The following is an 18,287-nucleotide window of genomic DNA, read 5'->3' on the forward strand; positions in this document are numbered from 1 at the left end:
CTATTTTGTATTTTCTTCTATGCTTCTATGCACTTATTATAGTTGCAGGTACCAGAACTGTGTAGTGTAGGGTCCCAAGCAAGTTTAAAATAAATAACTTTGCTTTTGAATTACATATCCCTGGGAATAAATCCTAGTCTTTTGGCAGCATTTTTAATTGCTTCTGCGGGGATGCTGCTTTAAATTATTTGTTCACTTTTATCACTTTGCTCTTCCACCCAGTTTCTCACTTTAAGGGTGAAGATGATTTTTTTTGTATTACCAACCAAAGAGCATCAGTTCACGTTGATCCATTTTAAAAGTTCATTTGCCACTTAACTGCCCAGTTTGCAAGTTGAAGCCACCTAGGGTCAAAGGCAGAGGTTTAAAGATTCTTTAATTGCAGTAATCAGCCTTCATAGAGAGCCAAAGATTGCAGTGTTGAAGAATGAATAATGCAGATATTGAGATGAGGGACCTGGCTATATTAAAATCAAACAATATCAGAGGAAGGTACCAGGTATTAAACAACTTCTGAATGTACACTCCATAAATGCTGTGGAAGTAACTTCATTATTAGTTTTGGCGACAGGACATGCAGGTTAATTATAGCCTGCATTTTGTACAATTTATGCCACTTGACAAATTCTTACTTCTTGCTAAACTCTGTAGCAAGGACAGCCAGATTTGATGGGAATGTTTCATTGTTCTTTCACTTTAGACAGCAAGGCAATTTCCTGTCCAAACCCACCCTAACAAACAGGGCAACAGTGACCATCTCTTTACAGGTTCAATGGCCCAAGTTGAAACTGATCTTTCTCAGGAACCCCAATACATCTTAGCTTCCACATGAAGGAAAATACTGTGGATGCTGGAAACCTGAGAGAGAGAAAATGCTAGAAATATTCAGCAGGACTAGTGGTTTCTGTTGATGCAGAGTTAACATTTCAGGCCTGTGACCATTCATCAGAATTCGGACAAGTTAGAAACACACTAGGATTTGAGTAAAAGTGAGGCAAGTACCCAGTGTGCCCGAAGCTTCTAGTCACCTACCATTTTAATGTTTTTTTAAAAAACTTGTTCCCAACTCTGACCTATGAAGCTGAACACAAAGTTCAGGTTCTGTCCCTCGAGTTAACTGGCCACAACAGAGTTCAATAATTTTAGATCACAATTTCTGCCCCCATTTTATTTCATGTTTGTTTGCTGGTTTGGTATTTTTCTCCAATTTCTTTACTTTGTGTTTGGACAACAGCTATCCTACCATTCACATCTCTGGGTACAGTTTGTGTTTCTTTACTTGTCCCATTATGGCTCTCTTCAGCCTTGCTCTGAGAGCCATTTAATCTCTCCCGCCCTCCAGATGCCATCACAGTCCATCCCTTTTTTTCTTCTTCCCACATGAACCACTGTGCCACCGTGTGGGCAGCAGTGGTTAGCACTGCTGCATCTCAGCATCAGGGACCCAGGTTAGATTCCCGGCTTGGGTCACCATCTGTGCGGCGTCTGCACGTTCTCCATGTGTGTGTGGGTTTCCTCCCAGTCTGAAAGATGTGCTGGTTAGGTGCATTGGCCATGTTAAAATTCTCCCTCAGTGTACCTGAACAGGCACCGGAGTGTGGTGACTAGGGGATTTTCACAGTAACTTCATTGCAGTGTGAATGCAAGCAGACATGTGACACTAATAAATAAACTCCTCCCACTTGCTCAAAACCCATCTCCTGCATTTCCCAATCCTGATTAAAGTTTACAGGCCTGAAACCTTAGCTCTGTTTCTCTCCACAGATGCTGCCAGACCACAGTATTTCTAGCATCTTCTCATTCTGACTTTGCTTTAGGTCTCCAAAGGCTGCTGGTGAGCCTGCTCATTCTGAACCAGGGAGATAGGATCTTCCATTCAGATTTTTACCCTGATCTTTCCGACAAACCCACAAGAAAACAGAACATTACAGCGCAGTACAGGCTCTTCGGCCCTCGAAGTTGCGCCGACCAGTGAAACCAATCTAAAGCCCATCTAACCTACACTATTCCAATATCATCCATATGTTTATCCAATGTGCATTTAAATACCCTTAATGTTGGCAAGTCCACTACTGCATTCAACATCAGTAACCCCTGTACGCAGGAAATTCTGCAGCACTGTATGCAACTATCAGAGGCCTCACTTACTTTAACTCACTTTCTGGTGTCTGCACAAACCCTTGCACCAGACAGGGTTCCTCTGCATTCTGCCAGTCCAGCACAGCAGATCCACATCTCACCCCCACAATGCATTATTTGCCAAGTTCTGCTCGAGCTGAATGTTTTTAAGTGATCCCACTTCGACTTTCAGATTCACCAATTTCTTTAAAGAGGCCACTCTTGTCTTCAAGAGTGGGGATGAAATTAACCTCCATCTTGGGTGAAAATTCAAAAGTTAAGTGGGTGCTGGGCACCATTTAATTACAGTAAGAAGTCTCACAACATCAGGTTAAAGTCCAACAGGTTTAATTAGGCAGCCTTTATTTGGTCCCTCCCAAACAAAAAATTGAATTTGCCAAGTTAACGGTGCACTGCATGCAGTGTGGAATTCTGTTCAGCCCCAGGTTGAAATCAACACCCCTGTACACACACTCCACATCCAGATCATTGGCAACATTCACCCCATTCATACCTAGAGAACAGTTGCAGATTTCACCAAAACGGTGCTGTTTCCATAACTAAGAACAATTCCATTCTTAGTCTGTGCTAGAATCAAAACATGGGTGCCAGAGGCAAAAAGAAAGTTCTAATCAAGTACTATAGCCAGGCTTAGCTCTGACTAACAGAAGCAGAGAGGAGTGTCTATTCAAGTTAAGGGGGTAGGTCCCACTTACTTCATTTCCCCATTAAATAGGGCACTATTTTCTGGCTCTTCAAGTGTATCTGTGAACTCCGAGTTCAGTGTGGCGTCAATAGCACTGTCCGTCTCCAAATCATCATGTGTTCCATGGTGAATGAGTGTGCCGGTGTCCTCATCTGTGAACGTCTCACACTCACTGTAGGTGCTCTCAGAGCCCATGTAAGCACTGTCTGTCACCTCGTTCGTCTGAAAATGGAACAAGGTGAAGTTAGATTTCCGTGTTCCAAGATCAGCTAAGCAAAATAAAGATGCACCACATAACAAGTAAAGAGTAAACAAAGTTTGAGACACAGTAGAGCAAGCTAGATGAACACACGTTTCTAATCATCCTGATTAAAAAGTGTAGCTTAAACTAAGGCCGTGCCAGTACACAATAGATGACCTTACGCTGGGTGGTTCAGCTACCGAAACAGGCAGGGAAGATGATACATGTTAACACTTAAAAGAGATCACCTGTTTTCCAAATCAATAAGGAATCCTGAAGGCAGTGACGTGACTATCATTGGACAGTTATTTGCCCAGAACCTACCTAACATACAAACCACTAACAATGAAATCAACTGAAAACCTATGGGGGGAAAAAAAAACTAAAACAAGACCAACAATTGTGGCCCCAGTCTTGTTCATTTCACCAAGTCTCAATCAGGTCCTTGTGCATAAAGGATTCAAGCATTTTAAAATCTCTGCCTCGGAAGCAGGGTGGGGGAGAGTGGAGTAGGTGTGGTTTGCAGTAAAGCTCCTTTAAAAGGACATTCAGATGCAAGGTCACATAATTGTTGATGAGCTCAATATTACACACATCTAAACAGAGCCAGCCCCATGAAATCAGCTCAACGCAAGCTTGCGTATTTACATTATACTTCAAGCTCCAGTCTACCAAGAATTTAATTGGATAGAACATACTAAAATTCACTCCAGGTGCCATCATACACCTCCCACTGGCCACCCAGCTTTGGGTCATGGCTGCTTTGAATGTTAGTCAGGAGTTAGGATTCTGTTATCTACCTTCCTCAGCAGTGTACATTGTAGCTATGGCAACAGAGTAACTCTCTATCCAAACACCTCCCTCACCAGGTATACTGCATGTAGATTAACTGCATCACAATCAGTACATTATACAAATACCCAGCCACCAGGAGGCAGGGAGCCGCTTTCCTTTTTACCAGCTTATGGTGTCCTGTAATATGAATGATGGCCTTTAATTTAAATTAAGATAATTAATAGTTGCTCACCATTTCCTACCAATAAGGTCAATTTAGTGTTGTCTATTATTTGAGGGATTACATTTCTGACCAGATCACTCTATTCCTGAATGCTTAACTATCTTGACAGCCACTGGTGCCAAGTATTTCCTGCCACAGTAGTGATCCAGGGAGGATACTATGGAGTAGGTGAGGGAGCAGGAAGAGTAGCTGGGAAACAATTAGCTCCCAGTTCCATAAAATCAATTCCAAGTCCTCGTAACTCATACCCAAATGGAAAATTATAGCTCAATCTATTCTTTGAATTTCTGGCGGCAGCCATGTAGAAGGAAATCAAGAGCTGATCAGCAAACCTCGAGGGGGATGTTTCCCACAATGTTGGTGAAGCAGTCTCCTAACTGGATGGAGGACAGCTTTCATTTCCATGTTATATCGAAACACTGCAATCCATTGTTAGAAAAGGTTTAAAAGTCAGTGAGACAGGTTAAATAGCAGTACAATATGCAGTAATTTTCTCCCACCTCTCCTTCCAGCATAGATTCACCCTGCCCTTACCACAAAAGTTTGGACTCCATAGCCAAGGCTGATAGTGTCCTCAGAGCCATAACACACCACAAACTGTTTTAAACTGAAGCAGGAATCCAGCCGAATTATCTCCCCACCTTGGGTCTCACCATGTGAAGATTAGCAGCATACTCTGTACAAATTAGGGTTGATGATGTGGAGATGCCGGCGTTGGACTGGGGTAAGCACAGTAAGAAGTCTCACAACACCAGGTTAAAGTCCAACAGGTTTATTTGGTAGCAAATACCATAAGCTTTCGGAGCAATGCTCCTTCGTCAAATTAGGGTTCACAGTGCAGAGTCACTTCAAAATGGTCCAGTACAGAAACTGGAGCTATTATATGGCTACAAGAAACAGGTCAAGCTTAATGGCTGGGTATAAAATGCTAATTTAGCCATTAAACAGTATGAAATTTCACACTGAAACCTGATGGCTCTCTCATCAAGGAGCTCATTTACCGCCTTTGGGCTGACTGCATGTGAACCTGAGGCAGCTGAATATCAGCACTAGAACAGGAAGATAATCCTGTCAACTGTTCACAGCACACCCATGAATGAATACTAGAGGTGCCACACATTACAGAGCACAGTTACAGCTCTTTTCCATACGGATTTCTGCTGGTCAAATGCTCTAAACAGAACTGTAGATAAAAGGTATTCAGCTGATTAATTTAAACTTTCCCAGTTGATCAGTAGTCCAGTTAAGCAGTACACTGCTAAAAAGACTTTATGATGTGGAGATGCCGGCGTTGGACTGGGGTAAGCACAGTAAGAAGTCTCACAGCACCAGGTTAAAGTCCAACAGGTTTATTTGGTAGCAAATAAACCTGTTGGACTTTAACCTGGTGTTGTGAGACTTCTTAAAAAGATTTTAACCAGTGGTCTCATACCAGGGATTTTGACCAGTATCACAATGCAAATCTAATTAACATAACCATTTTCTGTTTACTCTACAAGCCAGATCCATCCCCTCATCACAGTCAAACAGCAACAAATCACTGCACCAATAGAGACTGGTTCAATTTGGCAGGGTGTTACTTAGAATGACAATGAACCATGTGCTTTGTACGTTCCCCCATCAAGCTGCACCACTGGTATCCCTGGGTGGAATACACACAAACTGGATCCTCAAAATTCACCCAAATGCAGTATATTCGTTCAGAAGTTGGTTCCAAGTCCAGAGCGTAGATTGTATCAAACACTGAGGACAGCAAGATGCTGCACCCAACTCAGTCTGATGATGAAACCAAATGCCAAACCCTAAACATTACCCCATTTGTTTGCAGTGTATTTAACCCTCCAACCATGAAATAATGAATATTCAAACAGTTCAATTCCAATGAACTTTCAACCAAGTAATTATAATCAAATGGACAAGATTAAAATAGGCTGAAACGTAAATTCATGGAATTCCACAATAGTCCAGCCGAGATACTCTACACCAACTTGCCCAGTCAGGCAATGCCAATGTTATCACTAGGATTTCAACAAAATACAACAGTGGGTGTGTGAACTTGCTGTGTGCACTTGAACAATGAAAAGCATCCAGTATACATTAGAGATTTCTGTCCAAATGAGAGTTGTCTATGAAGTTTGTCTAAAGCTATTATTAGGGCACAGTGCAGATGAGAAGCAACAAATCCAACCTCCTTCCCACTACAGCCCTAAAGACTAACTCTGCATTCCTTACTCTATCACCATATCTTCCAGCTTATATCAGAGATCCACCTCCTGATCTCTTCAAACCCATTTCTACTAAACTGCCAACCACCCAACTTTCCTTCCTGGCTGCCATGCTACCCGAATTGTCAATGGCTCATCCTCTACTTTCAAAAGGTCTACCCCCAAAACCTTAGTCGCCACTGACTAAGTCCTTGAGCATGGTGTCACCTGTCAGATCGGTCCATAATCATCTCCCTTAAAATAGCTGGATTAGTTCTACAGTTGCAGCCTGGTTGGATATGGGAAAATGTTACAAATCTGACTGAATAACTGAAAAATAAAAATGTAAAACCTGGGAGAAGTCTCAGAAACAGAGTCAGGAAAGCAGGCTTTACAAACATTTTCCCCATTTCAAAAATAGTGAAATATTAAACATTCATGGCCTTAAACTTCAACAAGCCAAGATGTGGTTTCCAAAAGACATTTGGTAAGGTGTCATATCAAAAGGTTACTACACAAAATAAGAGCTCATGGTATAGGAGCTACACATTAACTTTGCTTCCCGTTAGCTAACCAATCTTCTAGCCTGAATACTGTAAGGATTCAGTACTCAGTTTGGCAAGCTGTAACTAACGGAGTGCCACAATGATCAGTGTTGGGGCCTCAGCTAATTACAATCTATATCAAATGACTTGGATGAAGCGACCGAATGCATGGCTGTTAAATTTGTGGGTAACGCAAAGGGTAGGAGAATAATTGTAAAGAGGACTGATCTGTAAAGGGGTACAAATAGGTCAAATTTAGCATATAAGAATATTATATAGGAAAATGGACGGCACGGTAGCACAGGGGTTAGCGCTGCTGCTTCACAGCTTCAGGGACCTGGGTTCGATTCCCGGCTTGGGTCACTCTGTGCAAACTCCACACGTTCTCCTCATGTCTGCATGGGTTTCCTCCAGGTGTTCCGGTTTCTCTCCTCAGTCCAAAGATGTGTGGGTTAGGTCGATTGGTCATGCTAAAAAATTGCCCCTTACGAGTCCCGAGATGCGTAGGTTAAAGGGATTAGCGGGTAAATATGTAGGGATGGGGGGGGGGGGGGGGGGGGGGGGCGGGGGTTGGGCCTGGGTGGTCGGTGCAGACTCGACTTTCTGCACTGTAGGGTTTCTATGATTCTATGAAAATCTGAATTTGTCCACTGGCAGGATCTGAATATCCTGGTACATAAATCACAAAACATTAGTTTGCATGTATAATACATGATTAGGAAGGCAAATTAAATGTCATTCATTTAAAGGGGAACAGAATATACAAGTATGGATATATTGCTCATGTTACTCGGCATTGGTGGGATCACATCTGGAATACTGCAGATAGTTTTGGCCTCCTTAAGGATATAACTGCATAAGAAACAGTTCAGAGAAGGTTCACTCAATGGTTTTCAGGGATGATGGGGTATCTTAGGAGTAAGAAGTTTCACAACACCAGGTTAAAGTCCAACAGGTTTATTTGGTAGCACAAGCCACAAGCTTTCGGAGCGTTGCCCCTTCATCGGGTGAGTGGGAGTTCTGTTCACAAACAAGGCATATAAAGACAAACTCAATTTACAAAATAATGGTTGGAATGCAGAATACACTAGATACATCAATGACATTTTCTTCCTTTGGACTCATGGTGAACAATCACAAACAACTATATGGCAACATCAACAAGTTCCATCCCACCATCAGACTCACCATGGACTACTCTCTGGAATCGGCTGCATTCTTGGACACACGCATCTCCATCAAGGACGGTCACCTCAGCACTTCACTGTACCGCAAGCCCACAGATAACGTCATAATGCTCCATTTCTCCAGCTTCCACCCTAAACACGTTAAAGAAGCCATCCCCTACAGACAAGCCCTCCATATACACAGGATCTGCTCGGATGAGGATCGCAACAGACACCTCCAGATGCTGAAAGATGACCTCATAAGAGCATGATATGGCACTCGACTTGTCGATCGACAGTTCCGACGCGCCACAGCGAAAAACCGCACCGACCTCCTCAGAAGACAAACACGGGACACGGAGGAAAGAGTACCCTTCGTCATCCAGTACTTCCCTGGAGCGGAGAAGCTACGACATCTTCTCCAGAGCCCTCAACATGTCATCGATGAAGACGAACATCTCACCAAGGCCATACCCCCACTTCTTGCCTTCAAAACAACCGCACAACCTCAAACAGACCATTGTCCGCAGCAAACTACCCAGTCTTCAGGAGAACAGTGACCACGACACCACGCAACCCTGCCACAGCAACCTCTGCAAGACGTGCTGGATCATCGACACAGATGCCATCATCTCACGTGAGAACACCATCCACCAGGTACACAGTACATACACTTGCAACTCGGCCAATGTTGTCTCCCTGATATGCTGCAGGAAAGGCATGGTAGATTGGGGAGACCATACAGACGCTCCGACGACGGATGAATGAACACCGCTCGACAATCACCAGGCAAGAGTGTTCTCTTCCTGTTGGGGAACACTTCAGCGGTCACGGGCATTCGGCCTCTGATCTTCGGGTAAGCATTCTCCAAGGCGGCCTTCACGACACACGACAATGCAGAGTTGCTGAGCAGAGACTGATAGCCAAGTTCCGTACACGAGGACGGCTTCAACCAGGATCTTGGGTTCATGTCACACTATCTGTAACCCCTACAACTTGACTGGGCTTGCAAAATCTCACTAACTGTCCTGGCTGGAGACAATACACATCTCTTTAACCTGTGCTTAATGCTCTCTCCACTCACATTGTCTGTACCGTTAAGACTTGATTACCGTAAAGACTCACATTCCAACCGTTATTTTGTAAATTGAGTTTGGGTCTTTATATGCCCTGTTTGTGAACTGAAATCTCACTCACTTGAAGAAGGGGCAGCGCTCCGAAAGCTAGTGGCTTGTGCTACCAAATAAACCTGTTGGACTTTAACCTGGTGTTGAGAGACTTCTTACTGTGCTTACCCCAGTCCAACGCCGGCATCTCCACATCGTATCTTAGGACGACAGGCTGGACCTGTATCCATTGGAATTTTAAAAAGTGATCTTATTGAAACACGAGATCTGGAGGGGACTTGACAGAGTGGATGCTGAGAGAATGTTTCCCCTTGGATACTAATTCAGGAGAGGTTTTGAGGGTCATTGATGTGTGGAATGAGATCTCTTCCGCAGACAGTGGTGGAAACAGGGTCACTGAATGTTTGTAAGGCCGAGTTGGACTTAGATTTTTGATTGACAAGTCAAAGAGTGTAGTGTGTGGACTGGAAAGTGGAGTTTAGGCCACAATCAGATCAGCCATGATCTGAACAAATGTCAGAGCAGGCTCGAGAGGTTGAATGACCTATTCCTGGTCCTAATTTGTGTAATAAGCCCCTTCTTAAACACAAGATATCAGGAAATGCAAAACTGCCGATTGCATTTAGTGCGAAAACCATTCCGAGCAGAAACAGGAACACTAAACAAGAACTATTAGGATCACTGCTCTGGTCACCAAGTTCAGGATGAATTGATAGTTCAAAGGATAGAGAGAACATGCAAGGGAGAAGGGAGAAAAACGATAGGATTTGAGAAGAACCTCAAATCTTCTCAATTTGGTGAATTTGGCCACTATCATTACCCACATGGAAATGTAGTAATGTCTGAATGGGCATTTTCTGAAATGAACATAACTTCCATCTTCCAGTAAGGGGTACAGTCAACCTAACTTTTTAAACAGATAGCAGTCCATGAAGCCAGTACATCCTTGAATCCTACACTTATCAACCAAGGCCTGAATATGTGGAATGATGCACTATTCTAGTGCTTGTTATTTATGTAAATCTGATGTTATAGCTTTCTTCAGTTTATATTTTATTCAGGTCACATGATTAGGACCAAATCCAATGAATAAACATGAAATATAATTCCTGAGTCTACCATCACCATATAGGGGTTGATATTTTCTGAAGCACTCAGCTTTATTCTTTTGTTCCATCACTCAAGTCCTGCTTATATTACAGCACTGTGCCTTCAGCCAGTTGTCAGATACTGGCATCCTGATCCTAGAGACGGGCCATCTCTTTAAACTTGCAGCTTACACCGATGAAGGGTTAGGTTTCTGAACTTGTACCAAGATTCAACAGCACCTCAAAGTTGTGCTTTGCTTTGGCATGCTCAGGACCTTCCGTTCAGGTTCTAGGCAAAAACCAAAGCCTAGCATATACAAAGACAACGCCAAAGACTGTCACTGGGGCAGGAGGGTGCAGTGAAAAGGCAGGGTAGAGGGGGAGTGTAGCAAATGGGAACAGTGAAAGAGAAAAGAGTGAATAGGGAGGCAATGAAGGGTGTTTCTTGGGCATTAAGAGATGCAAAGGTGGTCAGCAAGAAAGGTGAACTCAGATGATTGAGAGGCCCTATAGGTAAGCAACAGAGCAAGATGCAGGATGACAAGTGGGAAAAGGCATAAAGTTGGCTTGAGAGAGGTGCTCAAGGTGCCACTCTAATTTCCTGTAAGCAGTGCCAGGTGACTGACTTCTTTAGAATAGTTACAGCAGTCAGTGGCCAGTTGGTCCATCATATCCATGCCAGCTTTAAGAACTCAGACACTTCGCCCCGCATTTCCCCCTGCTAGTTTACATCATAAACAGATATAATGGAATGTTCTATAAGTAAAGGAGCACTAGGGAAATTGTCACAATTAATACATAAAGGAGAGCATAAAACAATGTTGAGTGCTCAGGAAAAAATTACAGAAAGTCCAATGTATGCTTGCACCATCATCGTTTCATTTACTTCATTTGTTGAGTGTGCAATAGCACATTGCCAGTTCATATTTGCCAGCATCCACACTTCAAAGCAACCCCAATGGCACAAATGAAAGTGGATGCAGAGTTGGCACAGACTACATGCTTCCCTGATTCACACTAAACCAGCATTTGGAATACAGTACCAGAGAATGTGGTGGAGGCAAGATCAATTCAGGTTTTCAAAGGAATTGGATCATTATCTGAAGATGCAAAACATGTAGGGTTACAGAGGGAAAAAAAGGGCAGGAATGGCACTAGGTGAATTGCTCCTTGCAGGACAGCACAGATATGATGGATTAAATGGCCTCTTGTGCTTGTAACCATTTTATGATCCTACAACAAAGTGTCACAGCACAAGGACAGTCACTGCTGTAAGTTAAGGGGCAAAGTTCATTAATAAAACTTAGCCAATCAGTTCCACAAAGAACAGTCAGTACTTTATTTCACCATTTGGATATTGTCATGACCACAACAGATGTTAATTGCTGAGCATATCAAATCCCAGAGGGAAAACCTTTCTTACAGGCGATACCCTTTTTGTATTCTGAAAACGAGGAGGAAACATAGCGATCTGAGCAGCAAGTCATCCAGTAACACTTCTGGGATTTAAGTAAAAGGTTTTATGAACAACAAAACAAGCTTACAATATTACAGTTACATAGTTAAAATCAGTCTTACAAAACATTACCACAAAAGACTCCCTACTTGGGTCAGCTCCACAAGTTAAAACACTGCTCAGGCAATACTCCCTCAACTATAAAAATCCAGTATCAAAGGCAAAGTTACTCTTGCTTTAAAGGCATAGCACACAACCTCTTCCAATATCTTCCACTCTACTGTGGAAATCCAAGAATCCTTCATTTTTTGCAGATGAAGTCTTTTCCAGCTTGACTGGACAGCTGATTCAAACTGCACCTTCTCCAAACCCAGAATCGCTTTATCATCAGGTCTTCCTCACAGGAACAACAAATCCTCTCAACATCTTATCTTAAATATCTCTTTTCCTCTTCATCTACAATTCCATAATCCTTAGCACTTCTTTGAACTCAGATTTTTATATTTTGGAAATGTTCGTTTTCCTATGGCCCACCCCTTTTACATAAAATAAAATGTGATAACATTCCCTTGCTTACTTATGAAACCATTAACCTATAATCACTTACTTCAGAAAACAGCAGATCCCATGTATCCCTTAATGCAAATTTCTATACCTAGCCTATTTACTAATAAAACCATTTGGCCATAGTTTTGTTACAAATGCATGCATCCAGCAATTCTTCCAGATGAATGGTCTTCATTACCCTTTCCAATCTTAATGCATGCCCATGGATACACCCTATATAGAGCAGCACAATATTCTGTCCTAGGCAGCACCGAAAATGACAAATGCAAACCGAACGCTATCGACCTTGCAAAGTCCTCCTTAACATCTGGAGGCTTATACTAAAATTGGAAGAGTTGTCTCAGAGTAGTCAAGACATAGCCTGATATAGTCATACTCACGGAAACATATCTTTACAGGAAATGTTTCAGACACCACCATAATCATCGCTGGGCATGTCCCATCCTGCTCGCTGGAAAGACCCAGAGTGGGCAGCATAGTCAGGAGGGTGATGCCCTGGAGTCCTCAATGTTGACTCCAGGCCCATGAAGCCTCATGGCATCAGGTCAAAACAGAAAAGGAAACATCCTTCTGATTACAACATTTTCCCCCTGCCCCCTCAGCTGACAATTCCATATTCTATGTTGAGGAAGCACCGAGGGTGGCAAGGGCATAGAATGTACTCTGAGTGGGGGAATTCAATGTCCATCACCAAGAGTGGCTTGGTAACACCACCGCAGATCAAGCCCTAAAGGAGATAACCGCTAGGCTGGTCTGCAAGCAGCGAGTGGAACAAAAAAGGCAAAATATATGGAATTCACCCTCACCAACCTGCTTGCTGCAGATGCATCAATCATGACAACATCAGTTGGAGTGACCACACAATCCTTGTGGAAGCAAAGTCTCATCTTGACAAGGATATCCTCCATTTTGTTATATGGCATCCCCACAGTGCTAAATGGAATAGACTTCAAACGGATCCAACAACTCAAGACTGGGCATCCATGAGGTGCTGTGGGCCATCAGCCACAGCAGAATTGTACTCCACCACAATCTGTAATCTCATGTACATCTCCCACTCTGCCATTAACAACAAACCAGGGGATGAACCCTTATTTGAGTGCAGGGGGACATGCCAGAAGCAGTTCCAGGCATTACTAAAAAAGTGGTGTCAACCTGGTGACTCAAACACAGGACTATTTGCTGCTTATGCTGTCTAGCATGCAAGTGATAGAGCTGTGAGATTCCACAGCCAACAGATCAGATCCAACTCTAGTCCTGCCATATCCAGCTGTGAATGGTGGACAATTTAAAAAACTCATTGGAGGAGGAGGAAGCTCCACAAATATTCCCATCCTCAATGAGAGGAGCCCAACACATCAGCGCAAAAGATAATGCTTCAGCATTTGCAAATACCTTCAGCCAGAGTTTCCGAGTGGATGATCCATCTCTGACTCTCAAGTCTCCAGCATCACAAATACCAGTCTTCAGTCACTTTAATTCATTCCATGTTGTATCAAGAAATGGCTGAAGTTCCTGGATACTGTCCAAGGCTATGGGCCTCAACAATATTCTGGCAGTAGAGCTGAAGACTTGTACTCCAACTTGCTGCACCCCTAGCCAAGCTATTCCAGTACAGCTAGAACATTGGCATCTACCCAGTAATGTGAAAAATTGCCCAGGTGTGTCCTGTACACAAACAGCAGGACAAATTCAACCCACCCAATGAGTATTTTCAAACATCAGTAAAATGAGGAAATGGAAAAAGTCAGTGTTACCAAGTGGCACTTGCTCAGCCATAACCCGCTCACTGCTGCTGATCTTAGGTTCCACCAGGGCACCTTCATTCAAACATGGACAAATATAAGTGGTGAAGAGAGAGTAACTGTCATAGAGTCAGAGGTTTACAGAATGGAAACAGGCCCTTCGGCCCAACTTGTCCATGCCGCCCTATTTTTAAAACTCCTAAGTTAATCCCAATTTCCTGCATTTGGCCCATATCCCCCTGTACCCATGTAACTATCTAAATGCTTTTTAAAAGATAAGATTGTACCCGCCTCTACTACCACCTCTGGCAGCTTGTTCCAGACACTCACCACCCTCAAATAATTGCCCCTCTGGTCACTTTTGTATCTCTCCCCTCTCATCTCAAACCTATGCCCTCTAGTTTTAGACTCCACTACCTTTGGGAAAAGATATTGACTATCTAGCTTGTTTATGCCCCTCATTATTTTAGACCTCTATAAAGGTCACCCCTCAACCTCCTACGCACCAGAGGAAAAAAGTCCCAGTCTATTCAGCCTCTCCTTATAACTCAATCCATCAAGTCCTGGTAGCAGCCTTGTAAATCTTTTCTGCACTCTTTCTACTTTAATATCCTTTCTATAATAGGGTGACCAGAATTGCACACAGTATTCCAAGTGTGGCCCTACCAATGTCTTGTACAACTTCAACAAGACGTCCCAACTCCTGTATTCAATGTTCTGATCGATGAAACCAAGCATGCCGAATGCCTTCTTCACCACTCTGTCCACCTGTGACTCCACTTTCAAGGAGCTATGAACATGTACCCCTAGATCTCTTTGTTCTGTAACTCCCCGACGCCCTACCATTAACTAAGTCCTGCCCTGGTTCAATCTACCAAAATGCATCACCTTGTATTTGTCTAAATTAAATTCCATCTACCATTTGTCAGCCCACTGGCCCAATTGATCAAGATCCCGTTGCAATTGGAGATAACTTTCTTCACTATCCACTATGCCACCAATCTTTGTGTCATCTGCAAACTTACTAACCATGTCCCCTATATTCTCATCCAAATCATTAATATAAATGACAAATAATAGTGGGCCCAGCACTGATCCGAGGCACACCGCTGATCACAGTTTGAAAAACAACTCTCTACAACCACCCTCTAGCTTCTGTCAAGAAGCCAATTTTGTATCCATTTAGATATCTCACCCTGGATCCCATGAGATTTAACCTTATGCAACAACCTACCATGCGGTACCTTGTCAAAGGCCTTGCTAAAGTCCGTGTAGACAACATCAACAGCACTGCCCTCATCTACCTTCTTGGTTACCCCTTCAAAAAACTCAATCAAATTTGAGAGACATGATTTTCCACTCACAAAGCCACGCTGACTGTCCCTAATCAGTCCTTGCATCTCTAAATGCCTGTAGATCCTGTCTCTCAAAATACCTTCCAACAATTTACCCACCACAGATGTGAGGCTCACTGGCCTGTAGTTCCCAGGCTTTTCCCTGCAGCCCTTTTTAAACAAAGGCACAACATTTGCCACTCTCCAATCTTCAGGCACCTCACCCGTGACTACCGATGATTCAAATATCTCTGCTAGGGGACCCGCAATTTCCTCCCTAGCCTCCCACAACGTCCTGGGATATACCTCATCAGGTCCCGCAGATTTATCTACCTTGATGTGCTTTAAGACTTCCAGCACCTCCTTCTCTGTAATATATACACTCCTCAAGACATCACTATTTATTTCCCCAAGTTCCCTAACATTCATGCTTTTCTCAACAGTAAATACGGATGAGAAATATTCATTTAGGATCTCACCCATGAGATCCACTGTCCTTGACATCAACGCCACATTTGACAGAGTGTGACATCAAGGAGCCCTGAGTCAATGGGAATCACAGGGAAAATCCTCTGTTGGTTGGAATCATACCCAGCACAAAGGAAGATGGTTGTAGTGGTTGAAGGGCAATCATTTCGATCCCTGAGCATCACCGTAGGAATTCTTCAGGGTAGTGTCTTAGACCAAAACATCTTCAGCTGCTTCAATAACCCTCCATCCATCACAAGGTCATAAGTGGGGATGTTTGCAGATAATTGCATAACGTTCAGTACCATTCATGACTCTTCAGAAACTGACGCAGTCTATGTCCAACGCAGCAAGACCTGATCGGAGAAGTGGCAAACATTCATGCCACACAAGTACCAGGCAGTGACAATCTCTAAGACAAGAGAATCAAATTCAGACTATCACCCCATGACATTTAGTGGTATTATCACTGTTCTGAAACCAACATCCTGGGGTTACTATTCACCAGAAACTGAACTATAAATACTGTGGCTACAAGAGCACGTAAACAGCTAGCAATACTGAGGCATACAATTCACCTGACTCTCCAAAGCCCGTCTACCATCTAAAAGACAAGTCAAGAAAATGGAATACTCTCCACTTGCCTGATGAGGGCAACACGGTGGCATAGTGGTTAGCACTGCTGCCTCAGTGCCAGGGATCTAGGTTCAATTCCAACCTCAGGTCACTGTGTGGAGTTTGCACATTCTCCATGTCTGTGGGTTTCCTCTGAGTGTTCCGGTCTCCTCCCACAGTCCAAAGATGGGGGGTTATGGGAATAGGGCCTGGGTGGGATTGGGCTCGGTGCAGACTCGATGGGCCGTATGGCATCCTTTTGCACTATAGGGATTCTATGAGTGCAGCTCCAAGACGACTCCAGAAGCTTGACACTATCCAGGACAAGGCAGCCCGCTCGATTGTTCGCCAGTCAATGACAGCAGTGTACCATCTACAAGATGTACTGCAGGGATTCACCAAGGCTCCTCAGGCAGCACCTTCCAAAAACATGACTACTATGATCTAGAAGGACAAGGGCAGCAGACAAACACCACCACCTGGAATGCCTCTTCCAATTCACTCACCATCCTGACTTGGGGATGACGGTTGCTGGGTCAAAATCCTGGAACACTCTTACTGACAGCCCTGAGGATGTATCTACACCTCAGGGACTGCTGTTGTTCAAGGCAGCAGCTCACTACCACCTTCTCAAGGGCAATTAGGGATGGGCAAACACACCTGCATTCATGAATTAAAAAACAGTTGGGATGCAGCAAGCACAGGCAATTGACTAGAAGCCAGGCTTGGCTCAGCAATGCAAGTACTTCACCCAGTGGCAGAAGGGTTAGGTTCTCCAAGGTCCAATTCCATACTTTGATTCACCTGTATGTTGAGTGAAAAGTATCGCAACACCCAGCTGTTCCCAAAGTCAAACAATAAATAGTCAAGGGCAGTCACCCACCTGTAAACAGCGGTCCTGGGGAAGTTGCACATGCATTTTGCAATTTCACCAGTTTAGCAAATCAGGAAGGAATCAAGGCATATCTGACACTAACAATACATACAGTAACAAACCAACAATGCAAAAGGTGAACCCCCGCTCCCTAGACGAGCAAGGATCAATAACCGGCCAGATTGGTCATAAGATAATCAAGAGCTGACATCCACAGAAGAAATCTCTACACAAGGCCTTTATGTCCCAAGGGGGAGAAGGGCTTTTTGAACCACCTGAACTCTAATTACAACAAGTGAGCTAAAAATACCTGCTAACCAGAAAACACAATCTTTACACGCATTATGAAGTAGTCGAAGATAGCATTTCTGCAGTCAGACTGGATAAAACCTGAAGCAGAAACATTAAAACGAAAACAAGATCACAGGCCATTGGTGTTGCTGGGTCCTATGGTTACCTTCCCCTGGTGTCCTGAATACAAACACGCAGTTACTGTAATTCAACCTCAGCTCCCCTGTGTTTATTCCACCTTTGAAAGTCAAGTCCAAAGTTCAAGCGGAATGCTGAGACTTATAATTCCTCTGCACACTGCCACCAATCAGCACTGTGTTTATAGATGACCTCATTAGAATAGAGGGAGGATCCAACCAGATGCTTGCATCTCACTGGCCTGCGCCAAGACCAATTGCCTCCACTCACAAGCAGCTTTGTTCGTGGGCAGCAACAAGGTGCAGGCATCCACGTCACAGCCCAGCCCATTTCACACACAAAACTGCCTCTATCAGGCCAGTACTAGGTACTTCAGGTGGACGAGTGTACAGGTGAACAGAAACATTTATATGGCAACGCTGCCAACTACAAGGATGCTACAGTGTCAGGTTTATATGTAGATAATGCTGAACATTGTTGGATTCTAACAGTGTCCTCACTAAAAAAGATTTTTGGAATACAATTAGTTTGAACAGAAATGTCAAGCTTCCATTTTCAGCTCCTTCCCTAGCCTGCACATTACGAG

General features: G+C 43.5%; 1 protein-coding gene across 2 annotated transcripts in view; it reads right to left on the reverse strand.

The window, feature by feature from the left end:
- The window catches only part of rab11fip3 (RAB11 family interacting protein 3 (class II)), a 112,121-nt gene that overhangs the window by 18,487 nt on the left and 75,347 nt on the right, over nucleotides 1-18,287 (reverse strand). For both annotated transcript variants that reach the window (XM_078240437.1, XM_078240436.1), the window contains exon 4: nucleotides 2,835-3,046. In XM_078240437.1, coding sequence (XP_078096563.1) covers nucleotides 2,835-3,046 — 212 coding nt within the window. The remainder of the gene's footprint in view (nucleotides 1-2,834; nucleotides 3,047-18,287) is intronic.

The sequence above is a fragment of the Mustelus asterias genome, chromosome 23 (assembly GCF_964213995.1).
Source record: "Mustelus asterias chromosome 23, sMusAst1.hap1.1, whole genome shotgun sequence".
Lineage (NCBI taxonomy): Eukaryota > Metazoa > Chordata > Chondrichthyes > Carcharhiniformes > Triakidae > Mustelus > Mustelus asterias.